We start from the raw sequence: 12,296 nt of genomic DNA on the forward strand, positions 1-12,296 counted from the left end.
ATGGGTTAGTGTTAGATATTTTTACTAATTTTATACTTGTTGTTCGATGCAGTTTTTGCTCAGTGATATGTTTGTGGTAAAATGTACAAAATTTACCCACTTTCTACCATAATTATGTTGACTCTAATGTTTTTTTTTTTCTAAATATATTTATTCAATTGCATAGAAGCGCTCGGGTACGCCCGAAACTCCTCTGGAAAGCTCGCGGCAAGTCAGTTGCAGCAAATATTTGAATTGTAGAGTGGGATTGGTTTGCTTTCTAGGTATTCAAAAGCGGTGTTTACATCGAAATATAGAAATTCTTAGCCGCGGTCTTCGCCGGAGTAGTTTTCTTGTTTCACTTTGACTATTTGAAATTCTCACAGAGTTTAATATCACGTTTTTAACAGGAGTCCCATTTGATCTCAGCATGAAGCACAATAAAATTTTGTTTGTGACACTTGGAAGGGATATTATAAAAGATGTTGACAACATGATCAGAGAGCGGTTAGAGACTTTTCTTCATAATGTTTCTTATTTATTAAATATGTATTTATATAACATGTATGTATTTGAGATTGTATTCCATTTGAGAAAAGGAATTAATTTAATTTGAGATATAATATCAAATCCTTAGTGTGTAATAAAACTACGAGTATGATAGAATATCGAAGAAGAAGTAGATGTACGTTCGCAGATCGCCAACCCTAGTATTATGAGGAGATCTTACTGACAGAAACAATAGCTTCAACACAAGGTGCAGAAATCTATGGCTGACACTTAACTCAAGATAATCTGCTTGCACGCTTGCAACCATCAATTTAGTAAAAAAAAAAATAGACTATGAACTCAAAGTAACTTCTATATGAATTACGTACCTGACGCTCGGTCTCTCGTCCCTAGTACAGAGGCGATCTGTGGCCGTTCCTCGTTGATGACGAGCTCAGCTCTCTCGCTGTATACCGAATGGACTGTAGATATGCAGGTCAAACGTAGCTGCCCGCGCTCGAAGCTGTCCGGACGAACCATGAACGATAGTTGGCTTATTGATGCCACCTGCAAGAAATAGATAAAACCAGGGATGAGAGCGATTCAATATTTGTTTACTGAAGACTGACAATTAACTAACAGAAATGATCACAGCATCAGTGTGAAATTAGATCAGAGTTGGTAACTTTATTCTCAAGTAAATTTATAAGAATACGTAAATTTGTAGCATCAAACATGTACCGTAGTACATACTATTGACTACCTACCATATATTAATAAAGTGATAATACCTTTTTTGAAGACTCCGCAGTGGGCATAGGATCTGTAACATCTTCTTCTAACGTGCCATCGGTTAATCGAGGCTTCGGGAAGAGCACGGTGTCTTGACTTGGCAGTAGTTCCCCTTCCTAAATTAAGATAAATTCATCAAAAGCAAACCTTTTAAATAATATTAAGGCTTTGTTGAACTATAAAGAACTGAATAATATTTATTATAAATCTCTTTTATGATTCATTCAAATTGTTTCCATCGTAAAATAAATTTTTAAACATTTAAAAGTAGATTAAGTCGAACTGAAAGTGTAGAAATTTATTAAAACCGATACTAATAATAAGTAAAAACAAGTAGTAATTTTGACAATCATTAGTGTTGGTGAATTTCGTATTCCCATCCATTGTCGTATAAATAGAACTCCACCTAAGTAATGGATACGTTCCAAATTTGAAATGATTGAGGATGTAGACATCGCCGGTGGAACATCATTAATCAATGTCTGCAAGCAATTAGCGTACAACAAGGCAATTGTTAAAGAAAATAACAATCTTACTTAAAGATTTTTAATAAGTTTAATTAGTTATATCTTTGTACGTTTAGTTATTTTAGGTTGGATAATACAAAGAAATGTCTTGTTTCTCATTTCTTGTTAAGTTTTCGAAGAAATTTAACTCTCATTTTATATTTTTTTTTATTTTGCCCTTTGGCTAAGAATTTTTTACTTTGACGTTACATTTATTATCTCAGTAATTTGTTTTGTCTCTATATGTTTAAAAATACATGCCAAAATTAACGTAACTGAGACAGAACTTAAAAAAATGGACTTAACATTTTTGAACCAGTAAATATCACATTATACCTGGATTGTATCAACGAAAGGACCAAATGTTTTCCACGGTCTGAATATAATGTTGCTATTTTCATCCCCGGGAGGTGTGGTGCTCTGGTCTGGTATGTGGGGGACATCTATCGCCACAGCAGGACTTGGAAGTATCCTTTGCTGTATGATAGGTTTGCCTTGGATCTGTAAAGAATTTTACGATTTCAAAAGAACATTCTTGTAGTCACTTAAATACACGTGAACAAACGTTAAGTGAACTCGAAGAAACACGTTCGAAATTTGAAATTAAGATTCTTAAATGAGCATTTTTAAAACTGGCCAATCTTAAATCAAAAAGATATTCGTTTTAACAAAAAAAGGTAAAAACATTTCTATTAATAATTCTTTAGTACTTTGGTCGTCAAGGGATACACTTAAATTATTAACGCATTTGGCGAGGTTAATGACAATGGAAGTGAAAGAATAAAATGGAATTAGCAACACAAAGAGCCAGAAGCGGACACGACTGGAATAAATTTTTCATACATGACTTTTATCTCGCCTACGGTCTACTATTTTAATGCCGAATGATATTTTACGTTACAGCATAAGAATAAAAAAAAAATTATATCCACAGGTTGTTAAAATAATCAAAAATATTCATTGAAATTAATTATTTGTGGCTTAATAACTACAAAGATGAAAAATCAAGTACTCAATACTATAAAATTAACAAAAAAAAAAACATTTTGTAAATACTAAGTAAATGAAAAAAAAATCTACATCAGTCAAAGTACTAGGACATCATAGTCAACAAGGATTTCATCTTAAGAATATTCGAACGCAGAATACAAATGGGGACAAAGAATTTAATACCAACAATGTAAGTGCATTAAAAAGCCGGCAGACAAGCGAGACAACGTCAACGTGGCTGAACAAGAAATGCAGTAAAATGCGAACATCAAACTAACTCTTGTGAAAAATCTTTCTAGTTATTTCTCCAGTCTGTATATTGTTACATGCACAACTAAAGCATAACAGTAGTTGTACCGTATTATATACTTATATATTTTTTTTTTATTTATAATTATAAATCAATATTTATTGTTCTTACATAAGGATTGTATTCAATATGTTCAATTTGATGAAAGGTGAAATATATAACAGAAGATTAAATTCGAATATAACAGCTGATAGAGAATTATCACGGAGTACATACTGTGCTAACTCTCCGTAAGGTATTTTTATATTTCTTATGAACTCTTTAGTTAATAGATGAGAGTAAAATTTTGCAATGCGTGAGGAATAAAATACTATTTCGTACTCACTTGTTTTTTATGAAAATTTGTTAATAAGTTAATCAACGTAACTTTAACTCAACGTTAAGGTATGCAAGAAATGTCGGCAAGAACTTTCTTATCATCAACTAGCACCCTTTCAGAAAGTTTGCAAGACAAATAAAAGTTTCCTGTTAGAAATGGTTCACTTCGCTTTGTTCTATTGTAGCGCGGGATTTCTTTAATTTGAAAAGGGTGTTTACTGGAGTTGTTAAGTGCGTTTAGGGCAATCGTATTCAAATTTGTCAAACAAACTACACTTTGGTACATTCGAAAACAAACATTTACATTATGTTTTTTTTATTTACTTCTGTATTTTTTAATCTGTGTTTTTATTCTTTTCAATAAATGTAAATTGATGTATCCTTAGAAGTGCTTTAACACGTAGATTTAAAAACAAAGCGGAATACTTTTTTGGATTTTTCTTCGTACACGGATTAAGATCCAGTACTACTTTTGTATCAATAATATCCTACAGTACAACCTCAATTAAATACAGACATTTGAAAGATAGTACTCAAAATTATAAACAAAGAATTTAATAAGAGCTGAAACGCCACGATTTAACACACATTAAACTGTTTTTTTTAAATCAACAAGTGGCAAACGGTCACCTGAATTCGCCGAAATAACGAGGCGACCTTTCCCCATGGACATCCGCAATTGCTGATGCCTACCTTTAATAGACAGAGGAGAAATAAATTTTGTTCTCGTTAAATAAATAGTTCTATTTGTTTTAAAAGCAGAATAAATGCAGGAATCGTGGTAATCCTTCCACTTTAAACATTGATCCTACTTGACTGACTCTAAATAATTCACGGCGATTTCGCTAAGCGATGAAATCGACCTGAAGCGTACGGTTGAATGCGTCTTAATTATTCTATTCATTTATTCGTGATGCTGCTTAATTATATATTGTATATGATTGCATGTTTCTGTAACTGTAACAGTTTCACCTATTTATAATAGTGAGGTGTATTTACATTCGTATGTTTTCCAGGAACATAGCAGGTCATTTTTTTTTTAATTAACTCATAGTTCTTAGTTTTAACCTTTCAAGACTTCTTTTGTTATATCAACTATTCTTAGTATGTCAATAAATCTCATCAAGCTTGGATATCGACTGAATCATATTAGTCTCCAAGTGTCACGAGCGATGACAGCTCTCGATCATTCCGACTTGTCGTCGATGTTAAGCGATCCAGTAAACTTACGATCAAGTCATGTTCGTGTTTATCACTGTCACCAGTATTGATGGTAAGGCTTCCTGTAAGGCTTCCGATTTAAGTGAATCAATTATTTCTGACTTACTGACGTTGAACTGGACTTTATCTAATCTAATATATAAAATTCTCGTGTCACAGTTTTCGTTCCCGTACTCCTCCGGAACGGCTTGACCGATTCTCATGAAATTTTGTGAGCATATTCAGTAGGTCTGAGAATCGGCCAACATCTATTTTTCATACCCCCCCCCCCCATTTAATTTTTTGTTTTTTAACTGCGCGCGGACGGAGTCGCGGGCGACAGCTAGTGATATATATAAAAATGTAAAGATATTTTTTTAAGATTTAATTTAGATGTATTTCTATGAAAATATAATACGGGCATAAAGTCAAGTGAGTAAAATAAATGTCAAAAACCTTGCTTAGACTGCACTCACCATTTTCTGCATTTCTAGACGTATTCCAACAAACATAAAAAGCGCCGAGAACGAAATGGTAAAATTGTTTTGACTTCTAAATGTGAAAGAATTTCATTTGTATAATGTTTTAAAACATAACAGAGCGATGTTCACGAGGTCGTCGACAGTAGAATAGAAAAGAATAAAATGAAATTAGGAACACAAAGATTATGAAGCGGACGCAACTTGAATAAATTTCTCATCTCTGACTTTTAACCTCCATTATACGAGTTACAATTTATCTACAAGCTTGTACGTTATAAAATATTGTAGTGAATTTGAAAAAGGGCCTGAAGCATTGATATTCATTTATATGTAAAAAAGGACAAATAATAAAATAAACTACAGACAAATTTTTGTCAACAACATAAACAAGGAATGGTAAAATTTCTTAAGAACAATATATTATAAATTATAAATCCATTATTAAATGTCGAAAGTAAGATAACGTCCGAAGTATTTTGAGACAAAAATCTTTCCTTACTTAATTCTGGCAATTGATGTTTTCGCTACAAAATATTCTCTAAGTTTTTATCGGTTATTGAAGAAATATTTACCAGCTGAAGTGAAGTCTTAAATTCGATGGAAGTGTATTTGCTTTTATCCGCACATTTTCACAAAGGCAACAATTTTACCGCCAAATATCCCGTTAGAATTTCAGCATGTTTTCGATGCCAAAAATTTTTCAAGAATTTCCAAACTGTGGTACGTGTTATAATTGAATTAAAAAACAGTTCTGAAATAACCAATCACACTCTTAACGTAAAGTCAAGGCAAGAATAGTAGTATTTATAAAAGACGTTTTTGCTTCTATTTATTAAAGCATTCGACGTAACCGCCTTCTACGCCGAGCCGAGACAAGCGACTAATTGATGAGGCTAAGGCATCGCAGTAATAGCTTTGAAACAACCAGTTAATTAGATTTATTGAAAAGAATTAATAGTAAAAAGTTTATTTCTTACAATATTAACTTATCTAAATGTTTGTTAGATTAAATATAGGAATTTTAATTTTGAACTTTAGAAGACAAGTAGTGTAAAGTTACCATTTACCACGAGAAAAAGACACAGACACAGATGCATCAGCACATAATGTGGCGCCCTCTGTGTCTCGGCACTGGCGCAACATCCACGTCGCTGAGTAAGGCAGAGTATGGAAAAACCCTACGAGAGATGATCAAGAAAGAGGTCTTACGAACGACCGAATGAACGCGAGGAATTAGGAAATGATGTACAAAGAGAGATAGGAATTGGATTGCGGTATCATGTCAGTCCTTTCTGAAATTTGATTATTGTAACGTATCTTTTAATGCAAATGAACTTGAATGAAGACGGATTATAAGAGAATCTATAAAAAGCTCGTAAACGTCAAACGTATTCGTAAACTCAGTAGTACGAATATAAAAAGAAATATTACTGCATGTCACATCAAGAAGTTCGTAAATCGTAAACACTTCTTCGTATCAAGAAAAGAGTGAAATAGAGTGTGAGCGAAACAGACGGGATCGGGAGCTGTTGTTCGCAGAGTTAAAAGTTAATCCCATCGATGTTGGTCTAATTTCTACTATTTTGTCAGACCCGACTTCAATTGCGGCGAAACGACTATGCCAGCTCGTTTATTAAAAGGAAAAAGGCACTATGGGATTGGCATGTTCTAAAATAACGATAATCCCAAAAAAAAACAGATTAAAAAAAACAAGAAAAGAAGGACACCAAAGAAAAGAGGTCATTGTTTCTTTACAGATTAATTATACTAATATTATAAGTGCGAATGTTTAGATGGATGGATGTTTGTTCGAAGGTATCTTCGGAACGGTTGAACGGATCTTGATGAAATTTTGTACAGATGTAGAACATAGTCTGGAAGAACACATAGGCTACTTATACATTTTTTAATTCCGCGCGGACGAAGTCGCGTGCGACTGCTAGTCAGAATTAAATGAATAGGAAAAAATTACGACTCAAACAACATTAATGTCTTTTCCTTTGTTTCTCAGTCTAGTATAGATTCAGATCACGTTCTCGGGTCATCACTAGGCATCGCCTGTACATACTCTCGTATCTAATTACATATTCAATAAATACGTATGCATTATGTTGTGACATAATACAGATTTGATTATTTTCTTAATATATATAAAATTTGTTATAAACAAGTCGTTATTTATTAACTAAATTTTTTATGGTCGTCTCTTGTTTTGGAATCTAAAATTCACCTTAGGTCACTACGCCTAAGAAACATGTAAGCAGGATATTTTGTTTCTATCAACGAATAGCAATGTCAAATTACTATACAAACAGGAAAATAATAAACCTTAAATTAAAATAATAATACGCCCTAAAATTAAAACAACATTACAATCACATTTATGAAAGCTGACGCCCGCGACTCCGTCCGCGCGTAATTAAAAAAAACGTAAAAAGCCTATAGATAGTTCTTCCAGACTATAGATCTGATGAGCCGTTCCAGAGATACCTTCGAAAAAACATCCTTCCATGCATCCATCCATCTATTCATCTAAACATTCGTATTTCTAATATTACTAAGATTACCTCGTCATTTTCTTAGCATATATAGGTAAATAATAAAACATAGTAAAAAGAAGCAGAGAAAAGCATATTATTATTGGAACACATACTTTTAGACATAACATAAAATTCGTCTATTTATGTTGAAGTGGTGATGTCAAAACGTCAACAATAACCCGCAGCGATCCTGACAGGTGCTCCCCAGTGAAATCATTGTTGACGCATCGCGTTATTTTTCTTTATTCTCCTAAAGTTTACTCTCACAATTTCAATTTTCGTTATTCCGTCGAAAGCCAATATAGTGGCGTATTTCGGCCAGTTCTGTAAGCGTCTATTATTCGATAATTTATTTCTATTTTTCTTTTCATCTGTATATTTTGTAATGTGATTTTTTTTCCCTTAATAAAAAACCCAAAAGAGATTTACTAAATTTAGGAGAAACAATGTCCATTTTAGATTGAACTTTTGAATAGGATTAATACTCTTTATTTTCGTGTGCATTTTTTAGACATTTTAATTGGTTTTAAGTATATTAACACCTCATAATGTTTCTATGGAAATCTTTCGTGAGAAAACGTCTTAATCAATTTACAGCAGAGGTTTAATACAAAATAACGGGTGAGAGAATTTAATTAAAACCTGTTCAATAACCCCAAGCTATTTTATTTAATCTGATAAAGGATAACTTTTGAAAGCTTTAATTTCTTTTTCTATCGTTATTACTGTCAAAATTTTAGTTTTGTGCATAGCCTATCTTAATATCATTTCATATTTCATCCGTTACTTTTATCCAAAGTGTTAATCTTTCCACTTATGCTTTAGTTGTCGTTACTAAATGAAGAAATTAACAGCTCATAAATACTGCAAAATTATCATTTATGTAAATTAAAATGAAATAACAACCCTAAAAGCAGGCATAAGCTGATTGCAACTAGAATTGTTGGCTAATAACTAGCCAAAAATAAAATGGAAAAAAACAACATGTATAAAATCAATTCCTTTCAGACAGGAGTATATAAGGTTGTAAACAAGATAAGGATTTTCATGAAGACGCAAAGACATCGAATGTAATTCTGTGGAGGTAGATGAGAACACTGGTACACGTAATGATGGAATAAAATTCGCGCATCGAATACAAATGGAGGCAAAGGATCGTAGTAGCATCGTATAAGCACTCAAAAAAATGGAGCATAGAAGCCAACAATAATAAAGTATGTGGTCTGGTTATGTAATAAATAAGTATAAATTATACAACTTTTTGTTACAGTTCTATTGTCATAGTATAGAAAAGAAACTTTAATTAAGTTCTTTTATCTTCTCCTACAATTACTATTAAATTATCCCGTAAAAAATAGTTCAAATAATTAGAACTGAGATCGTTTTCAAAACGGATATCTCTTGTATTTTCCTAAGTCGATATTGGATTAAATTAGATTTAATCTAATACCTAAAACATTGTGGTAAAAGTTGTTAAAAGTCCATGAAATGAAGAGACACATTAACAGTTTTAAATTATGCATGTAACGAAAGTTGTAGTTATTGAAATGATGGAAGAGAAGAAAGTCGTAAAAATAGCATGAAATTTAAACGGACATTCCGACAATGTTCTAAAAAATTATATCAATAAAGTAACACAATACGGCGTCATATCGGTGGCCGTTAGCGCAGCTCTCGATATTTGCGCTATTGAATTTGTTCAAACACGAATAGAACATTGTTCAAGAATACGTGGAGTCTTGTACTTGAATTCTGCACCTTTCTTTGTTGCTTGTATAACCAATGACGTTTGGTATTTTAGTATCAAACATAGGAACATTTATTTTTAAGTATCACGAAACCGATTCAGGATAAGTATTCATACTAATCAATTACCCACTATTTTATAATGTACGAATATTATATAATTCCACCATCACCATTTTACCATCAGACGTTTAGACATACGGCGGGAATCCATCCTGATACAGTAGACGTACCGCGCGTTCGGACGAAAAGGTTTGAATCATCGTTCCTTGTGCAGTTGCAGTAGCAAAGGATTGGAACAAGTTGCCGGCGTCAGTATTTCCGTCAAAGTATGAAATGGGGGACTTCAAGAATTAAGTGAATAGGCATTTACTAAGCTCGCGCGTATTTTCTTTAGACCACATCATAACTTCATCACGTGGGATTGTAGTCAAGCGCTAGCTTACTCACTACAAAACAAATTATGGAAGATTTGTTTCTCTACCACAGATGCAATTAATCATAAGATCATTAAACTAATCTTATCCAAAGAAATTAATATTGACAGTAGAATTTATCTATTTAAAACATTTAAATGGGGATCAAATAAATAATTGAACATGCTAATGCTTTTAAGCTTTGAATAAATTTGCTTGCTGCGGATTTTAATGTACAATTTGTTAAAACGCTGCGACACTAAACAAGTAAGAACCGACGGAAAAACCAATTACAATCACAAATCGAGTCCGTTTTGCTTAATGTAAATGAATTTGAATACTTTAGGATTTGCCTTGTAATTGTTGTTAATACTTGTCTACATTTTACCGTCGATTATAACAGTTAGAAAGAATATAAAAAGATCATAAGTTAAGGTCTTAGTTTCTCAGATAAGTTGTTCTTAAGGTCCCAGATTTTTGTGCCTAATGTTAAAACTTAAGGCAATAAATGGGAGGTATAGACTTTGACTCCAAAGTAAAGACGAAAATAGTTTGTTGTATTTAACGATTATTCTTCCACTTTAACACGCTTTTTATGCGTTTGGAAATACGTGAGTTCGTCGTGAATAAAATTAAAAGTTTTTTTAGGATTCACAGAGAGAAGCTTTAAAACAGCTCTACATTGCGTTTTCCATTGATTTTTTATACAATGCAAGGAATAGGAAAGTCTGAAAGCATCTACAGTACTACATTAAATTTTCACCTTCTTTACATTCCATCATCCAGCCATCGTAGTGTTACCACTAAGTAAGTAAGTAAAATTCACAATGACGAAGAAAAAATATATATTTTATCTTATCATTCTACTAGTAGAAAGTTTCATCGTTAAAGCGTTTCCAATAAAATTAATTACATCAGTTTATAGTAAGGTAACGTCTATGAATCAAAACGTAGCAACTATAGAGACAGTAATTAAATAAAACTCTTACGTCTCGTCCGTTGAGCAGCCAGGTAAGGTTGGCTGGAGGGTCAGCTGGCGGTGACGAGCACTGGGCACGCAGAGAGTCGCCTGACGCATACCAGCCCTTCTCAGCTTTTATTGTTGGCTTATCTGGCGGTAGTTCTATAAAGAAGAAAAATAATACTTTTAATTATCTCGCATATTCTTAAATTTGTAAATATTAAAACTATAAACAATCTTGGGGGGTAGCGATAGGGACCTTCCCCCAATGATTTAAACCTTGATAGGTTTAAATCAAATTGGCTGACATGACAACGATTAAATATGCGATTTTAGCAAGAACAAAATAGACCATACTGTGTAATAAAATTGAAAGATTTATTGTATCCTCTAAGACTCTTAGCGCTTTTGTAAGAATACTGCATCGAAAACATTCGTAACAACAAATAACTCAACCCGCATAACTTCTGTACACATTTAGCTTAACTGTTTGCGTTTAGAACTTAAGGATTTAGTATAAACTACATGTGTAAACAAACGTGCTCGGTGAAAAGGTCAAAGTATTAGCTTTGCTCTCTAGACGCGTGTGCAAAGATTTGTTATAATCCTTCAAGGGATTCCAGGAACGGAGTCGTGAGGTGAAGGCAATTATGAAATTAATTCAACGACAGACAATTACCTTGCGTTGTTCAATAATATGCGTTGTTGGTTCCGAATTAAGGTAAGAGTTCCTTTACACGGACTCAGTTTTTAAGTAATTTAGAAAAAATACAGTTTAATTTACCTATTTATTTTTTTATAAATCTTTTTTACATATACCATAAGATTGCAAATCGATTAGAGATCTCTTAATTGACGGAGGAAGGGACAGAAAGAAAATTTTTCCCCTTTCTATACATTCCCGCCTTCACCAAATTCACTTCTCCTTCCCTTCTTTTTCTTATAAGAAAAGGGTGGGAAGGGACCTTCTCCGGCACTACACTCATCGGACGAATCCCGGAATTACTTCCACTTGACGTCTGTCTTCTGTGTGGTCGTGGTATTACACCGAGCGATCCGGCTAATTTGTGAAAAAGATGTTGTTGTTGCTGGCTGATATTTTCATTTATATCTACAGTGTAAGTCTTATGGCACAAATAGACTATGACATAAATTGCGACTTAAATGTCCGACATTAATGTCTATATTTTTACATAGCGGCTGACATGACACTAATTGTGTCGATATAAATGTTACAATCAGAGACACTCGTGTTCAAACAGATTAAGGTAACGCATCTGCTAATTGCATATCTCTATGTGCAACGGTCGCTTCTTTATTTCGGCAAATTCAGGTGGCCACTTGCTCTTTTGCCACCTTATAATATGAAAAGATACGATCACTACGACAATTTTAACATTAAAGTTATGAAATAACAGATATCAGTATTAACAGCGTGAGTGTATCACAAAAATAAATTATTACAAAACTGTTTATCAACTTAAGTATACTTGAAAATAAAAAAATAATACTTCTAGTTTATCAGAAAGTGAGATCTAAAAATCAGATTAAAAGTATTGAAGTTCTG

The 12,296-nt window shown here is 32.9% G+C and overlaps 1 protein-coding gene across 1 annotated transcript in view; it reads right to left on the reverse strand.

Moving 5' to 3' along the window:
- The window catches only part of LOC106709936, a 185,570-nt gene that overhangs the window by 26,970 nt on the left and 146,304 nt on the right, over positions 1–12,296 (reverse strand). Inside the window, exons 5-8 of the mRNA XM_045678459.1 lie at positions 10,758–10,891; positions 2,103–2,267; positions 1,260–1,376; positions 858–1,035 (exon numbers count right to left, since the gene is read on the reverse strand). Coding sequence (XP_045534415.1) covers positions 858–1,035; positions 1,260–1,376; positions 2,103–2,267; positions 10,758–10,891 — 594 coding nt within the window. The remainder of the gene's footprint in view (positions 1–857; positions 1,036–1,259; positions 1,377–2,102; positions 2,268–10,757; positions 10,892–12,296) is intronic.

Source organism: Papilio machaon, chromosome 6, assembly GCF_912999745.1.
Source record: "Papilio machaon chromosome 6, ilPapMach1.1, whole genome shotgun sequence".
Lineage (NCBI taxonomy): Eukaryota > Metazoa > Arthropoda > Insecta > Lepidoptera > Papilionidae > Papilio > Papilio machaon.